General features: G+C 45.0%; 1 protein-coding gene across 4 annotated transcripts in view; it reads left to right on the top strand.

Annotated features, from left to right (window-relative positions):
- KIAA0319 (KIAA0319 ortholog) overlaps positions 1–17,930 on the top strand; it is a 98,775-nt gene that overhangs the window by 66,988 nt on the left and 13,857 nt on the right. For all 4 annotated transcript variants that reach the window (XM_036112191.2, XM_078055744.1, XM_078055746.1 and 1 more), the window contains 5 exons: positions 6,890–7,118; positions 11,041–11,164; positions 13,220–13,352; positions 14,326–14,474; positions 16,898–17,049. In XM_036112191.2, coding sequence (XP_035968084.2) covers positions 6,890–7,118; positions 11,041–11,164; positions 13,220–13,352; positions 14,326–14,474; positions 16,898–17,049 — 787 coding nt within the window. The remainder of the gene's footprint in view (positions 1–6,889; positions 7,119–11,040; positions 11,165–13,219; positions 13,353–14,325; positions 14,475–16,897; positions 17,050–17,930) is intronic.

Raw genomic sequence — 17,930 nt, 5'->3', positions numbered from 1 at the left:
CTTGATGAAATCCCAATAGTTCATTTTTGCCTTTGTTTCCCTTGCCTCCGGAGACGTGTCTAGGGACAAGTTGCTCTGGCCGAGGTCACAGAGGTCACAGGTGTTCTCCTCTAGGACTTTTTTTTTTAAAGATTTTATTTATTTATTTGACAGAGAAACAGCAAGAGAAGGAACACAAGCCGGGGGAGTGGGGGAGGGAGAAGCAGGCTTCCCGCCGAGGAGGGAGCCCAATGCGGGGCTCAATCCCAGGGCCCTGGGATCATGACCTGAGCTGAAGGCAGATGCTTAACGACTGAGCCACCGAGGCGCCCCTCTCCTCTAGGATTTTGATGGATTCCTGTCTTACATTTAGGTCTTTCATCCATTTTGAGTTTATTTTTGTGCATGGTGTAAGAAAGCGGTCCAGTTTCATTCTTCTGCGTGGGGCTGTCCAATTTTCCCAACACCCTTTTCTGAAGAGACTATCTTTTTTCCATTGGATATTCTTTCCTGCTTTGTTGGAGATTAGTGGATCATAGAGTTGAGGGTCCATTTCTGGGCTCTCTATTCTGTTCCATTGATCTATGTGTCTGTTTTTGTGCCAGTACCATACTGTCTGGATGATGACAGCTTTGTAGTAGAGCTTGAAGTCCGGAATTGTGATGCCGCCAGCTTTGCTTTTCTTTCTCAAGATTGCTTTGACTATTCGGGGTCTCTTGTGGTTCCCATACAAGTTTTAGGATTATTTGTTCTAGCTCTGTGAAAAATTCTGGTGGTATTTTGATAGGGATTGCATTAAATGTGTAGATTGCTTTGGGTAGTATAGACATTTTAACAATATTTGTTCTTCCAATCCATGAGCATGGAATGTTTTTCCATTTCTTTGTGTCATCTTTGATTTCTTTCATAAGTGTTCTGTAGTTTTCAGAGTACAGGTCTTTTACCTCTTTGGTTAGGTTTATTCCTAGGTTATCTTATGGTTTTTGGTGCAATTGTAAATGGGATTGACTCCTTAATTTCTCTTTCTGCTGCTTCATTATTGGTGTATAGAAATGCAACAGACTTCTGTGTGCTGATTTTATATCCTGAGACTTTACGGAATTCCTGTACCAGTTCTAGCAATTTTTTTGGTGGAGTATTTCATTTCTACATAGAGTATCATGTCATCTGTCAATAATGAAAGTTTGACTTCTTCCTTGCCAATTTGGATGACTTTTATCTTTTTGTTGTCTGATTGCTGTAGCTAGGACTTCTAGTACTATGTTAAATCACAGTGGTGATAGTGGACATTCCTTTCTTCCTGACCATAGAGGAAAAGCTCTCAATTTTTCCCCATTGAGGATGATATTAGCTGTGGGTTTTTCATATATGGCCTTCATTATGTTAAGGTATGTTCCCTCTGTCCCTACTTTTTTGAGGGCTTTTATCATGAATGATTGTTGTACTTTGTCAAATACTTTTTCTGCATCCTTTGACAGTATCATATGGTTCTTATTCTTTCTTTTATTAATGTGGTCAATTAATCACATTGATTGATTTGCAAATACTGAACCACCCTTGCAGCCACCAGGAATAAATCCCACTTGACTGTGGTGAGTGATTCTTCTAAAGTAGTGTTGGATTCAGTTTTTAGTATTTTATTGAGAATTTTGCATCCATGCTCATCAGGGATTATGGCCTGTAGTTCTCTTTTATAGTGGAGTCTTTATCTGGTTTTACTGTCAGGGTAATGCTGGCCTCATAGAATGAGTTTGGAAGTTTTCTTTCTGTTTCTATTTTCTGGAACAGTTTGAGAAGAATAGGTATTAACTCTTCTTTAAATGTTTGGTAGAATTCCCCTGGGAAGCCATCTGGCCCTGGACTTTTGTTTGTTGGGAAATTTTTAATTACTGCTTCAATTTCCTTGCTGGTTATGGGTCTGTTCAAGTTTTCTATTTCTTCCTGTTTCAGGTTTGGTAGTTCGTATGTTTCTGGGAATTTATCCATTTCTTCCAGGTTGTCCAGTTTGTTGGCCTATAGTTTTTCACAGTATTCTCTTATACTTTTTTTGTATTTCTTTGGTGTTGGTTGTTATTTCCCCCCTCTCATTTGTGATTTTATTTAATTGGATCCTTTCTCTTTTATTTTTGGTAAGTCTGGCAGGGAGCTTATCAATTTTAGTAATTATTTCAGAGAACTACATCCTGGTTTCATTGATCTGTTCTGTTGTTTTTTTAGTTTCTATATCATTTATTTCTGCTCTAATCTTTAATTCCCTTCGTCTGCTGGATTTAGGCTTTATTTGCTGTTCCTTTTCTAGCTCCTTTAGGTCTAAGATTAGGTTGTGTATTTGAGATTTTTCTTGCTTCTTGAGGAAGGCCTGTATCACTATATACTTACCTTTGCTACATCCCAAAAGTTTTGGACTGTTGTGTTTTTATTTTCTTTTGCTTCCATGTATTTTTTTAAATTTCTTCTTTAATTTCCTGGTTAACCCATTCATTCTTCAGTAAGATGTTCTTTAACCTCCGTGTATTTGTGGTCTTTCCCAATTTTTTCTTGTGGTTGACTTCAAGTTTCATAGTATTGTGGTCTGAAAATATACATGGTATGATCTCAATCTTTTTGTATTTGTTGAGGGCTGATTTGTGACCTAGTATGTGATCTATTCTGGAGAATGTTCCATGTGCACTCAAGAAGAATGTGCATTCTGCTGCTTTAGGATGAAATGTTCTGAATATATCTGTTAAATCCATCTGGTTCGGTGTGTCATTCAAAGCCATTGTTTTTTTGTTGATCTGCTTAGATGAATTGTCCATTGATTTAAGTGGGGTGTTAAAGTTCTCTATTATTATTGTATTGTTATCAATGAGTTTCTTTATGTTTGTTGTTAATTGATATATATATATGTTTGGGGTTCCCAAGTTGGGGGCATATTTACAATTGTTAGATCTTCTTGATGGATAGAACCTTTAATAATGATATAGTGCCCTTATTCATCTCTTGTTACAGTCTTTTTTTTTTTTTTTTTTTAAGACTTTATTTATTTATTTGCAGGGAGAGACAAAGCGAGAGAAGGAACACAAGCAGGGGGAGTGGGAGAGGGAGAAGCAGGCTTCCCGCCGAGCAGGGAGCCTGATGTGGGACTCGATCCCAGGACCCTGGGATCATGACCTGAGCCGAAGGCAGACGCCCAACGACTGAGCCACCCAGGCGCCCCCAGTCTTTGTTTTAAACTCTAGTTTGTCTGACATAAGTATGGCTACTCTGGCTTTCTTTTGATGCTCATAAGCATGATAGATGGTTCTCCAACCCCTCGGTTTGAATCTGCAGGTGTCTTTACGTCTAAAATGAGTCTCTTATAGACAGTATATAGATGAGTCTTGTTTTTTTATCCATTCTGATATCCTGCTTCTCTTTATTGGAGCATTTAGTCCATTTACGTTCAGAATGATTATTGGGAGATATGCAGTTAATGCCATTGTGTTACCTGTAAAGTCATTGTTTTTTGGAGATTTTCTCTTTTCCTTTCTAGTCTTTGTTGTTTTCGGTCTTTCTTTCCCACTGTTGCTTTTGGTTTTTCTTCCCCACTCAAAAGAGTCCACTTTTATATTTCTTGCAGGGCTGGTTTGTTGTTCACGAACTCCTTTAGTTTTTGTTTGTCTGGGAAACTCTTTATCTCTCCTTCTGTCCTGAATGACAGCCTTGCTGGATAAAGTGTTCTTGGCTGCATATTTTTCTCATTCAGCATGTTGAATGTATCATGCCACTCTCTTCTGGCCTGCTGAGTTTCTGTGGATAGATCGGCTGCTAACCGTATTTGTCTTCCCTTGCTGCTTTTAGGATTTTTTCCTTATCTCTGTATTTTGAAAATTTTACTGTGATATATCTTAGAGTTGGCCTGCTTTTGTTGATTTTGATGGGAGTTATCTGTGCCTCCTGGATTGAGTGTTTCTTTCCATAGATTAGGGAAGTTTTCAACTATAATTTGCTCAAATAAACCTTGTGTCCCTTTTCCCACTCTTCTTCTGGGACTTCTATGATACGAATGATATTGCTCTTTATGGAGTTGCCGAGTTCCCTAATTCTACACTCATGATCCAATATTTTTCTTTCCCTCTTCTTTTCAGCTTCATTATTTTCCATAATTTTGTCTTTTATGTCACCTATTCTCTCCTCTGCTTCTTCGATCCTTGTGGTCATTACATCCAGTCAGTTTCGCATCTCAGTTACAGCATTTTTTTATTTTAGCCTGAGTAGTTTTTAGGTCTTTTATCTCTGTGGTAAGGGACTCCCTGATACCTTCTATGCTTTTCTCAAGCCCAGCTAGTATCCTTATGATTGTTGTTTTCAATTCTGGAGCAGGCATATTGTTTATATCTGTTTTGATTAGGTCCCTGGCGTGTCCTTTTCTTGTTCTTCCTTTTGGGATGATTTCCTCTGTGTTGGCATTTTGGCTAGGTCTGTATCTTCTTCTTTGTGTTAGGAAAGCCTGTTACGTTTCCTGCTCCTGAGAGTAATGGCTTCTTAAGAAGAGGTCATATACTGTCCAGGGCCTGGTGCTTCAGGATGTGTGTCTGGTCTGTGCTACGTGCACCCTGCTGCTGTGTTTTGGGGGCTGTTTCCCTCAGGTCAGCCCTCTGCTGAGTTTTTCCTTGCTTGCACTAAGGAGTGTTTGGACCTGTCCAGTGTGTGATGAGTTTTAACTAGATATGCTTTCATCTGCTTGTTAAAAAAGGCCAGATCCTATTTCCACTAGAGCTGTAACTTTGTAGCACTCTATCTAATCAGTAGACTTGGTGCTTGCGGGGGATTTGTGCTTGTTTTCTGGGGGAGAGGCCTGCTGCCCTGGCTCTTAGGCATACTTGCCCTAGCATAGAAGCACCTGCAGAGTGCAGGGGGTGGGGTTTGGGGTGAGTGGCTCCAGCCTCCCCTGGACGGGTGTGGGGAGGGAGCACTCACTCTGCTGCTCACTGAAATCCAGTGGTGCTGTTGGGTGGAGGAAGAAAATGGCATCCACCCTCTCCCTGGGCCCCCGACAGGTGAATTTGTGCCCCCACTGTCCAGGAAGCCCTCACAGAAGAGTGAAGAATCTTCCCTTGTGTGCCAGGTATCCCTCGGATCTCTGCCTTCACCGTGTCTGCAACTGAGCTGTCTGCCCACCTGGTGGCACAGTGCTTCTATATTTTATCTCTGGCACCTGGCAGAGTTTCAAAACTCCAAATTTTAGGGACTCGGCACTGCCTGGACCCACGATGATCCTCTGGAGGAGGGTCTTGGGGCGCTGGGGCTGGTAGGAGTTTGTCCCAGAAGGGCAGTTGCAGGAATGCACAGGTGCTTGGAGTTCAGAGTAAAGCACAGCGAAAAGCTGGTGTCCAGCTTAGCTGCCCTCAGCAGGTGCCTCTGCCCCTGTGCTGATGAACAGGGCAGTGCCGTGGTGCCCACCAGCTCTTTTGTCCCCGTGAGGCAGTACCACCTCTCCCAAATGCACTCCAGGAGGGGGAGCTGTCTCTCCCAGTGCGATGCAGGGGATCCTCAGACCATGCTGTCCACTCCCAGGCCTCTGCCCTCCTTCTCCACAGGAGCACCACTGTGCCCACTGGGCTCCACACTGGCTGCAGTGCGGACTTCTAAAACTTCAGTCTTTGAGCTCTGTTGATTGTAAAAACTCACAATAAGCAGGCTCTCTCATTTTCCCAGTCAGCGGCTTTGGGGAAGTGTTTTTCTTGTTCAATCCCCTGTGCGCTGTTTGCTCTCTCTGTGATCAGGGCTCCCTCCCCTCTGCGGCACCCGGGATTCTTTTCTCCCCCAAATCCCATCTCCGCACCTCCTACCTTCCACAGTGTGGCCTCTTTTCTCCCTCTACTTCGGCAGTTTGTTCTCTCAGCCCTCAGATCGATTTCCTGGGTGTTCAGAATGAGTTGATATTTATCTAGCTGTGTTTGAGGAACAAGGCAAGCATAGGGTCCCCTTACTCCTCTGCCATCCTAACTCCTCCCCATTTCATTTTTATTTAATTCATCATCTGGTTGAGGCACATTACTGCTGCTGTCTCCATTTTACCATGAAGAAATCCCCTTAGGGGCCCCGGTTTGTGTCCCGACAGCCTGGCTGAGGAGGAAGGATCTCAGATGCTTGGTTTGCTGTCAGAACCTGAACCAGAGTTTGGATCTTGGTTGTATGGAGTGTGTGGGATAGTGTGAAAGGGTGCACAGAATACACGTGCCCCCATACACATACCTTACTACATGTAAAGCCTGTGTTCTTCCCATAGCTTCATTATCCTATTCCTACTAACACCTGTATAACATTCATCACTGTTCAGAACCGACATCTTTACCCCAGAAGGATGAAGTGACCATATTATTTCCTGATCCAGGACCTCATCAGCAGTGAGTTCACCACAGGACGTTCTGAACGAGTGTCTGCAAGGAGTGTTCTGAAAACATAATTATATTAAGTCCTCTAGAAAAGAATAAAAAAAAATGCAAAATCTTTGTAGATGAAAACTGATGAGTGATGTAGTGTCTCCACGTGCTTAGACCTGAAGGCAGGACCTAACCCCGACACATTCTTTGTCTCAGGTACTAGAGGGAGGCTCCTGTGTTGGTTGAGGAAGATTTATTCATCTGGCGTCTCCAAGACTAGTCAGAAACCCATATAAGATACAACAACATCATGTGGCTGTATTACTAGCTAAAACTAAAATAAACCAACAGCAGCACATTAACAAAAAAACCCTCGGATACTCTGTTCTTTTCTCAACCTCATCCTCAAATTTCTGTTTACACATCTTCTGAGTTTTTCTGAGAAATGTACCATGGGCAGACTAAATGGACCATTTGCCTTAAGACTTGGCATCTTCTTGCAACATGATTTTTTTTTTGCAACATTTTCCTTATTTTGTTTCTCATATTTCTCCCTTTTGTAGATTGACTGTTACAGACTCGGATGGAGCCTCTAACTCCACAACTGCAGCCCTAATAGTCAACAGTGCTGTGGACCATCCTCCAGTTGCCAATGCAGGACCAAATCAGACCATAACTTTGCCCCAAAACTCCATCACTTTGAATGGAAACCAGAGCAGTGATGATCACCAGATTGTCCTCTATGAGTGGTCCCTGGGTCCAGGGAGTGAGAGCAAAGAGGTGGCCATGCAGGCAAGTTCTCTATCCTGCCTTCAAACTTTTACTTGTCTGTCCATCCAACCACCCGCCCACCTACCCATCTAATCAACCATCCATCCATCTATCTACCCACCCACCCATCCATCCATCTACCCATCCACCCACCCACCCACCCACCTACCCATCTATCCAGCCACCCACCCATCTGTCTAACCACCCACCCACCCACCTACCCATCTATCCAACCAACCACCCACACACCTACCCATCTATCCAACCACCCACCTACCCATCTATCTAACCATCCATCCATTCATTCATCCACCCACCCACCCACCCACCTGTGCATCCATCTACTCATCCATCCATTCACCCACCCACCCATTCATCCATCTACCCATCCATCCACCCACCCATCCATTCATCTATTCACCTACCCACCTGTCCATCCATCTACCTGTCCACCCATCCACTCACCCATCCATCCATCTACCCATCTACCCATCCATCCATCCATCTGTATGTCTGTCCATTTAAAACTTCACACATCTATCTACCTTCCTACCTACCTAAATTATTGTTATGTGGTATAAATCCAGAAAATATGTTTTATAAGATTGTCTGATGTATTACAACTATTAGAAGAGCACCTAAATTCATAGATTTTCCAAACTTACATCCTTTCCCCTCACCCATTCTCTGTAAGCACAGAATAGAAACTAAGTGGGTCCTGTGTTGATAGCTTGACCTTGACGCTAGTTTGGGGAAAGTATGACCCAACATTTGCTACAGAAATATTATTTTAGTATTGGGAGAAACTTTAGAAATAATCCAACATGAACTTTCTTATCAGGAAATTTTTCCTTATTTTGTTTCTCATATTTTTAGAAACTTCATTGTCATCTTTTCTGGATCTAGTGGTCTCTTTTTAAGAGCTTTTTGTATCTAAATTTTAATTTGCTCAAATCTTAAATATATTTGTCTAAAGACATACTACCATAGACACTTTTGCTGTGAGTGGTATGTATGCGCATGAGTGTGTATAAGCTATTTGCTGCTTCTTCTTTTGGTGCTGGCCAGAACTATTTGTTTTTATTGCTAATCAGCTTGTTGTTTTTAAGTTATTATTTGACAGTTTTCGTTTTATTCTTTTTTTTTGTTATTTTATGTATGTATGTATGTAAGCAAGCCCTACGCCCAATGTGGGGCTTGAACTCACGACCCCAAGAGCAAGAGTTGCATACTCTATTGACTGAGCCAGTCAGACACCCCTTTCGTTTTTATTTTAATTCCAGTTAACATACCGTGTTGTTAGTTTCAGGTTATTATTTGAAAGTTTAATGGAAAAAAGGTAGGACCTTATATTGCCACCTTGTACTTCTCCTTCAAATTCCATCTCATCTGTCCAACATAAATTTCTTGTTAGTATTTCAGATGAAGTCAGATATCCCATGAAAGCTTACCTACTTTACTTTCCAATGTTTCTGGACAGTATTTTGCAATTATGATGAATTTAAAATGACTGGTTGGGTTTATGGAACTTGAGAGGGCCGTGCCGTAGTGTCCATCTCTGTCTAAGGGTTGTGGCACGTGCTGTTTGCTTCTGTTGTGCTAAGACTTCTGATTCAGAGGGCTTTGCCTGCAAAACAGAAAGATGGGATATATTGTATTTCCTTGGTTAAAAAAATATTCCAGGGGTGTCTGACTGGCTCAGTCAGAAGAGCGTGCGACTCTTAATCTCAGGGTTGTGAGTTAGAGCCCCTCGTTGGATGTGGAGATTACTTACCAATAAAATTTTTAAAAAATCCAAATTTTCTTTCCTTTAGTTATTGAGAATTATGTGCCCAAAGCTCACACCCCAGAATTCATCCATATCTGCCCAACGTATGTCCAAGGGAATCAGCGAGTGCTGGGCGCAGGGCCAGCTTCTCCACACCTGCCCTTCTGCAGAGGACACTCTGAGGTTATCCCCAGTAACAAGGTTATTGTCTTGTGATTGATAGATGAAGATGTTAAAAGGGTGATCTTTTTATTAACTGGGCAATCACAAAGATGGCTGTGTCAACTGGAGTCTTAGATTATTAGTCTAAACATCGTGCAGGGCATCCTGCCGAGGCTTTGCTTTAGATGGGGGAAGGCCATCTGAAGGCTCCAGGCTGTTACCTGGAGCATATAGTGGCTTTGAGGATGCTTGGTGACATGTGTGAGTCTGCCCACTTCCCATTTGCCACAACACTCCCTGTACCGTGTGCGTAAGCATTTATGTAACCATATTAATTTTGAAGTAAGCACTAGGAAATTATGCTTTTGTACAGCTTTTCAGAGCAAAATGCTTTGCTTTATTTAGTCAAAGTAGGGGAAAACACCTTTTCTAAGTTCTTAAAAGTATGTATTTCAAATTTCACAAGTTCCCCTCGTGATAACACAATTGATTTTCTATCAGTTTTCTTTTTCAATTTTCCATTAAAACCTTTAATAGACACATGCAGATACATTTATCTTTAGACAATCTTGGGATCTATAAAAGTAAATAAATTATAATAGGGTTTAGGATTAAAAATCCTTTCCATGATGCCATGAATTTCAAACATAAGCAATAATTGGAAATGTTACCAACAGCAACACAATAGCAACAAAGTGAAAGTTGTTAACCTGGAGACAAGTACAGCTATTATATACTCAATTGAAAAAATGTCTTACTGAAAAATTTTGTTGGGACGCCTGGGTGGCTCAGTCGTTAAGCGTCTGCCTTCAGCTCAGGTCATGATCCGGGGGTTCTGGGATCGAGCCCCACATCGGGCTCCCTGCTCCGCGGGAAGCCTGCTTCTTCCTCTCCTACTCCCCAGGACTGCTTGTGTTCCCTCTCTCGCTGTGTCTCTCTCTATCAAATAAATAAATAAAATCTTTAAAAAAAAAAAAAAGGAAAATTTTGTTGTCTTAGAGTTTTAAAAAATTATTTTTACTTGTAAGAGTAATGCATGAATTGCTTCTTGTAGTTAAAAAAAAGGTAACTTCTGATAAAGTACAAATACACCTTGATTGTACCCCAGTCCCCTTATGGTGATAATTTTATCAGTTTAATGTCTGTCCTTACAGAATCTTTTCTGTGTGTTCTGTGTATATGCATATGTACACATAGAAATATCTGTCACACTCTATACATTGTTCTGCAACTTTCTCTTTTTGCTTGATGGTATGTCTTTGACATCTTTCATTTCATTATTTATAAGCTACAGACATTTTTTTTCCCTTAAGTAGGCTCCACGCCTAGCATGGAGTCCAACTCCATTTCAATATGTATAAATCTACCTTATTCTTTTAAACTTTCTCATTTAAACTAGCATTGTAGTGTATCATGGTGGGTCTGGCCACACCCCATTGATGAAAGTTTATTTAAAGATTGATTGATTTTAGAGAGAGAGTGCAAGCGGTGGGGAGAGAAAGAATCTCAAGCAGACTCCCCAGTGAGTGTGGAGCCCAGCACAGGGCTCGATCTCATGACCTTGAGATCCTGACCGGAGCTGAAATCAAGAGTTGGCTGATTAACTAACTGAGCCACCCAGGTGCCCCATTGTTGATGAACATTTAGACTGTTTCCATTGTTTGCTACTATAAACAATGCTTCTGTCAGCATCCAGGTGTGAGGCTCCTTGTGTGCATGGGCATTTCCCTAGCGTAGGTAGTAAGAAGTAGAATCACTGGTTGGAGTATGCTCATTTAACATGTCAGTGGATGTTGCCAGATGGGCCTCCAAAAAGGCCAAATTAATTTGTACTTCTTCAACAGCGTGTGAGGATACACACTGAACTTCAGATTGCATTTCCTTGGGGCACACACATTTCTTTTTCATGCAGGATCTCCATATTTAGCCCAAAGCATTCATTTTTCATTACGTCATGCTACTTCTTAAAATTACTATTTTTTTTCTTTCTCATCTCTACTTGCTTTTACTTAGGGCGTTGAGACACCATACCTTCATTTGTCAGCCATGCAGGAAGGAGACTATATGTTCCAGCTGATGGTGACAGATTCTTCAAAGCAGCGATCCACGGCTGTGGTCACTGTGACTGTCCAGCCCGGTAGGTGAGACGGAAGGGGGCTTTGGCCCCAGAGATTAAGGCAGAAATGACACCTGGGCTTCTGTGCTTCAGACAAGCGAAATTTGGAGGCAAATTCTCTAAATGTCTTAACTATCTAGAAATTGGGGCTGGAGGAGCTGAATCTTAATACAAAGCCAGGTTTCTACTGTGGTTCGGAATCTTGTGTTGACTGTGTCTTTAAACCATGGCACGGAGGCCCAGATGGACATCCTCAGGGCCCCTCAAGGGCTCCACTTGCCAGGCAGACACTCCTCCACGTGTCCCATTCTGCTGCAGAGCTCCAGGGCCTTCTTGAAGAGTCTGGTCATGATGTGTGGCCTGGTAGCTCAATGGCTCGTAGTCAGATGGAGACTTGACTCCAGGTCAGCTCTCAATCCATTAATGGTTTCATGAAAACCCAGGACTCTGCCTTCCTGCAGATTTAAATAACCTTAAGGGTGGTTAGGTTTTTGCATGACAGTGCTCTTTGCTTTAGAACTTTTCTAGAAGATGCTGCTAATCCCAGTAACCGTCCAGTGTACTGGCAACTGAAAATACACTCAGCTTATAGGCAACGCATTTATTTGTTTTATTTATTCACTTAGTATGTAGTAAGTGCTAGTGGTTAGACCCCAGGGATGTGAATTAAACAAGAAAGACTTGGTCTCTGTCCTCCCAGGGCTCATGGGGAAGTCCACTGAAAAACCACAGGATCAGTGCATTTCTAGGGGATGGACACAGCGCTGCTGGAGCCCATGAAAGGACCCACCTATGTGGGCTTGAGGCATCTGCAGAGAGTCTTACCTGAGCTCAGGTCTGCAGTTGGCCAGGTGAATCTGGGGAGAGAAGGGCAAGAGGAAGAGTTTTTTAGGCGAAGGAAACAGTGTATGAAAGCCATGGGATGAAAGGGAGTTTGGTAGTTGAAGGAATTAAAAAGAATGTAGTGGGACAAGAGAAAGCAGCGAGGACGTGGGAGTGTGAGGTACAGGGATTAGAATGCCAAGAGATGCTCTGGAGAGAGGCGGGCCTCCCATCCAGGGCTTTGTAATGGGTGGTCACGCGTTTGATCCTAAGGACAAGAGAAACCACGGCCTCACTGAACTTTACTGAGTAGCACAGTGAGGGTTGGACATGGTCCAGATGCTGGGTCACAGCTGCCTCAGTTTTTGACTCCATGACTTTTATTTTAACAGAAAATTTGTCTATTTCAATATCAATATCAGCAATACTTTATATCTTTTGCTTTTTTTAATCTTTTTTTTTCCCTAAGATTTTATTTTTAAGTCCTCTCCACACCCAGCGCGGGGCTTGGACTTACAACCCTGAGATCAAGAGTCGTGTGTTCTACTGGCCGAGCCGGCCGGGCGCCCCTTATACCTTTTACTGTTGTTCAACACTTAACTGAAATGTTTCGAGCATTTATTCTTTACCAGGCACTGTGTTAGGCCCTGGGGCTACAAAGACAAAAGGAAGTAAGTCCTGCCTGACAAAGCAGCTGTCAACTCACTTCCTTCTAGTTCCTGCCTGCCTGCCCCCACTTTCCCCAGTCCTTCTTCCGTTCATCTGCCCATCCTGTTCCTTTTCCTTCTCTCTTGACTCCATGACTTTCCAGGTCTTTTATTTTATTTGTTTGTTTATTTGAGAGACAGATTACACATGCACACACATGCACGAGGTCGGGGGGATCCTCCAACAGATTCCGCGCTCAGGGTGGAGCCTGACGGTGGTGGGGGGCTTGATCTCACAACCCTGAGATCATGACCTGAGCCGAAACCAAGAGTCAAACGCTTAACGGACTGAGCCACCCAGGGCTCCCCTCGAGGTTTTTTAAGGAAACCAAACATATATGTATTAGGGAACAATATTTCCTCTGTCTGTACCCCCAGCCTCACCCTCAAAACTGCAGTGTTTCTCCCCAGGATTCCCCCGGGTGTCCCGTACACTCTAGTCCCCGCCTGATCCAAATAGAAGTAATTTGCCAAAATCAAGAAAGCAGGGGATCGAAGACTTAATCCCAAGAGATAATAGTGTTTCCCACCATTTCTGTAATTCTAGAAAGCAACAGGCCTCCGGTGGCTGTGGCCGGCCCGGACAAGGAGCTGGTCTTCCCGGTGGAGAGCACCACCCTGGATGGCAGCAGGAGCACTGACGACCAGGGCATCGTCCTCTACCACTGGGAGCATGTCCGGTAGGCCCTCTTACCCCTGAGCCGTGGGGGTCACGCCCCTGGCCCAGGGCTAACATCGCCCCCTCTCTGGAGGGCCCAAATTAGTCAACTCGAGCATGCTGGGGAGTGAGGAGCACTGTTGTTGAAGAGCAGATCAAGTGTGGACAGGGCCATCTGGGGTGGGAGAGCTTCACAACCGACGAGGTGCTGGGAGACCTGTGGGAGGCCCTCAGAGGCCTCCTGGCTACACTCACTCAAACCATCTGCTCTGCCTCTCAGAGCCTAGTGACATCACTAGCCTAGGTTTGCCCAGACGGTAAGGGGGGGAGCTGGGTTTTTCCGACGACAGGGCCCACAGTCTTAATAACCGCACTGTAATTCCCCTTCGGAGATCTGTGATCTGGCTCATCCCTTCCTCTTCCATACTCTCTGTCAAGATAGATGAGGATTTAACCTAATTTCATTCAAAGAGGGAATGGGAGTAGTTTCTAAGACTCCGTTTTGTAAGGACAGATCATTTCACTGACAGCTCAATTTAAAAAAAAACAAACAGGTCTGGGGGCACCTGGGTGGCTTAGTCGGTTAAGCACCCGACTCTTGGTTTCAGCTCAGGTCATGATCTCAGGGTCGTGAGATTGAGCCCTGTGTTGGGCTCCGCGCTCAGTGCAGAGTCTGCTTGAGATTCTGTCTCTCCCTCTGCCCCTTCCCCTGAGTGCGCACTCTCTCTAAAATAAATAAATAAAATCTTAAAAAATAACCCCCCAAAAACAAAAACCTTCTTCCGAGGAATCCCGCAGGCTCATTCTAAAATAGGCATTAGCTTATGACCCGTACCCTGAACTAGAGAATTTAAGTGGATAAAAAGTTATCTTGGAATTCTCTAGATGCTGTGATTTAGCTGTAGAAACGGGCTTTTATAAGGACACAAACATCATGCCTGCCATAATCAGAATACCATACCTGCTCTGTTTTGTTGTTCACTTCCGTTCCACAGAGGCCCTGGTGCCGTGCAGATGGAAAATCCCGACGACGCTGTAGCCACGGTGCGCAGGCTCCGGGTGGGGACCCACCGCTTCCGTCTGACGGTGACTGATGGGCAGGGGCTGAGCAGCACAACCACCCTCACTGTGGCTGTGAAGAAGGGTGAGTCCTGGCACCGGGGTGGGTGGGCACCTTCTTTCCCGTCTCACAAGACCCTCAGCCATGATTGTTCAGAAGCACTGGTGTTTATCGGTTCACCGCAGACTCTGAACTCATGTCGGCCAAGAAAAAGCCATTCTTCCCCTGAGCATGCTCGCTGTTCCCAGTCTCCCTCCGCAGAGAAACAGCATTTCCTTTTGTGTGTTGAGTGAACCTTCTATGGGCTTCCCTCTTCTTCTGTGACTACTGGCAATGAAACACCCGTGTCCATGTGATGGCGTTATGCTCACTCTCTTCTCCCTGGGAATCGAAGAGCAGAGATGTTTTCAAGTTCCATATTGTTTGTTAACTTGTGGTCTAGTCTCGTGCCACTCTGCTTGAGGACCTTCGTTCCAGACATTTCTGTGTCCTCTGGGGCACAATGCAAGGCTCATGTCAACTCACAAATGCTGGGCACTGGAATGGATGGATGGATGGATGGATGGATGGTTGGATGGATGGATGGGTGGGTGGGTGGATGGATGGATGGGTGGATGGATGGGTGGATGGATGGATGGATGGGTGGATGGATGGATGGGTGGATGGTTGGATAGATGGGCGGGTGGGTGGGTGGATGGGTGGATGGATGGATGGATGGGTGGGTGGATGGATGGATGGGTGGATAGATGATCATTATGTGTTGAAGCACAGGGGTGTCCAAGAGCATGCTGGACAGACAAAGTCAGGTACTGTAGACCAGCCAGTGGTGGGTGTGCTGGGGAGTGGCTGAGCTTCTGCCTCAACCTGTGAAGGGTCATGTGTCAGGCCAAGGAGGCTGGGACTGCGTCTGCTGGCCAGGCGGGAGAGGCTGAAGCAGTTTTATCAGCAAAGTGACATGGGTCTGGCTGTTTTCAAATGTTTTACTCTGGACGTTTTCAACCGTATATAAAAGTAGAGAAAGTAGGCTCATTGGACCATTATGTCCCCATCACCCAGCTTCAACAGCCAACAGCGGTTTGCCAATCCTGTGTCGTCTAGCCATTCATGTTTTCTTTTATTTTGGTTGGAGTATTTTAAAGCAAACCCTAGCACCACATCATTTCACCTGAGAGTTTGGGATTTTTAAAGCAGGTAATGGTTTGATGGGAAGAGAGGTCAGCAGCAGGGAGAGCAGGGGGGAAATGATTGACTAGAAAGACAGCTTAGAGCCTGAAGTCTCAGGACTTGGTGCCTCAGTGGTTCTGGAGGGAAGAAAGATGGTGGGTGTCCTGATGACTCAGGGACGGTGACGTCAGTGCATGGGTGGGTGGTGGTGCTGTGCTCTGACCTCCGTCCAGAGAAGAGCAGCCCTGGGTTTGCAGGGGGTTGTTTGGACATAGCAGATTTGTGGCGATGGAGTGTCCGGAGAGTGCCCGGGGAGCGTCCTGACGGAGTTCAAGATTGCGGGGACATAAGCACGGACGGGGGTGGCTGCCTTAAGTCCAGCCTTGAAGCGAGAGAGGGTCTAGTAATCATTTCTCACAGAAGGATTTTCGGGCTTACGCAGTCTTACTGCCAGTCTGTTTCTGTGGGTTCCGCCTCCCCCTCAGTCCACGGTGGAATTAAGCCTCCTTTACACCAGGTTCTCCCCACAAGTCCTCCCAGAAAAGGCGTGTGGTGGACAATGTGGAAATGCTGCTAACGGTACCAGGTGCCTCTGCTCTGACCTCTGGGGTGTTTTCTCAGGAGGAAAGTGGCTGGTGATTGGCGGGATGCTCATTGCTCCCTGGGATCAACATCTGGCTATGCTCACCCCATGACGTGCTTGACTTGTTTTTAAGGGGCATTTGCAAGGGGTCAAGGGTCAGGTAGGGTCCCAGAGAGCCACCTGAACACGCAGATTTCCCTCACAGCAGCCTCATCCGCACAGTGGGGCTGTGTCTTATTATGGTCTCCCCCTGCACCCCATTCTCCCGGCTCCTCCCTCCTGAGTCGATTTTATCAGAAATGGCTCTTAACGTTGTTCATGCATATTTAACACCCATTGGAGGAGTGAAGGCCTGATTGTTTTTGAGTCAAGTTTTGATTTACTTAAGCAAGATGTGGCCCTGGTAGAAATAAATATTTCTATGGCCAGAGAGTATGGACCAGTACATAATGATTCAGAATATATTTTAAACTAAAATATTTTCACTTTCTGGACCCTGATAAGTAAGGTCATTTTTTCTCTTTTTCAAAAAGAAACTGTCGTGTTGTTAGAAATCTCCCCAGTGTACAGACCACCAGATTACAGCTACGCATAAACAGAGCTACAAGAACGTCTGTATGTTACGGGTGGAAAACAGTGCCTCTCAGCTCTTAAATCTACGTATGTGCAAGATGGAGCCATCGTGGATAGTCTGTCGCACTCTTCTGCCCCCCGCGTTTCACATCCGTCTCTTTGCTTTCATCTTTGCTGTTTGACTTAGGAAATAACAGTCCTCCCAGAGCCCACGCCGGTGGCCGCCACGTGCTTGTGCTTCCCAATAACTGCGTTACTTTGGACGGTTCGAGGTCTACCGATGACCAAGGAGTTGTGTCCTACCTGTGGGTCCGGGACGGCCAGAGCCCAGCTGCTGGGGTGAGTGCTCCACGAGAGCCGTCCCGCTTACATCACGCCGAGTCAGTCTGCTCGGGCTCCTGTAAGGAAATACCACGGCCTGGGCGGCTTCCACGACAGACAGACGTGTCTCCCAGTTCTGGAGGCCGTGACGTCCAAGCTTAAGGCTCTGGATGATTTGGCTCCTGGTCAGAGCTCTCTGTTTGGCTCACAGGTGACTGCCTTCCCCACACAGCAGAGAGGGAGGGAGGGCTCTCTGCGTCTCTTCTTCAAGCACATTAATCCTGTGGAATCAGGGCCCCACCCTTATGACCTCATGGAACCCTACCTCCCTCCCTACAGGCCCGATTTCAAACACAGTCAGTCACACTAGGGGCTAGGGCTTCAGCAGATGAAAGTGAAGGCCACACAGTTAAGTCCTTCGCAGCATTTCTATTATGACCTCATCCCCCTTTCCATGCTCCCCACTAAGGTGTCTATGCTTCTGGGTTTCCTCTGAGGCCTGGAGGCAGCAAGCTGCTCTTAGATTCAAGCAAAGGCTGAAGTCTTCCCTGCTGTTTTCCCGGACCAGACTTTGCATGGGGTAGGAGACCACAGCCTGGGGGGGACTTTAAAGCCAAGTCTTCCCGTGGGAATCATTCTGCTCCTCAGCTTCCCCGCTGTTCCTCTTTGGGTCCAAGTGGATTCTTTCCGTTTCCTCCCATCCTGCCAAACAGGTCAGTTGGTCCAGGATCGCTGTTCCCATTTCACAAGTACAGGAAGCGAGATGCAGAGATGGAAAATGACTTGGCCAAGGTCAACCAACTCATCCTTAATCAAACCAGGCAGACCCAAGTTTTTAGCTCCTGGCAGACGTTTCTCCCCATAGATCCCTCCACTTCTTAGGCTATACTTTTAGGTAC

Source organism: Halichoerus grypus, chromosome 9 (assembly GCF_964656455.1).
Source record: "Halichoerus grypus chromosome 9, mHalGry1.hap1.1, whole genome shotgun sequence".
Lineage (NCBI taxonomy): Eukaryota > Metazoa > Chordata > Mammalia > Carnivora > Phocidae > Halichoerus > Halichoerus grypus.
This window is presented reverse-complemented; position numbering and strand designations above follow the sequence as displayed.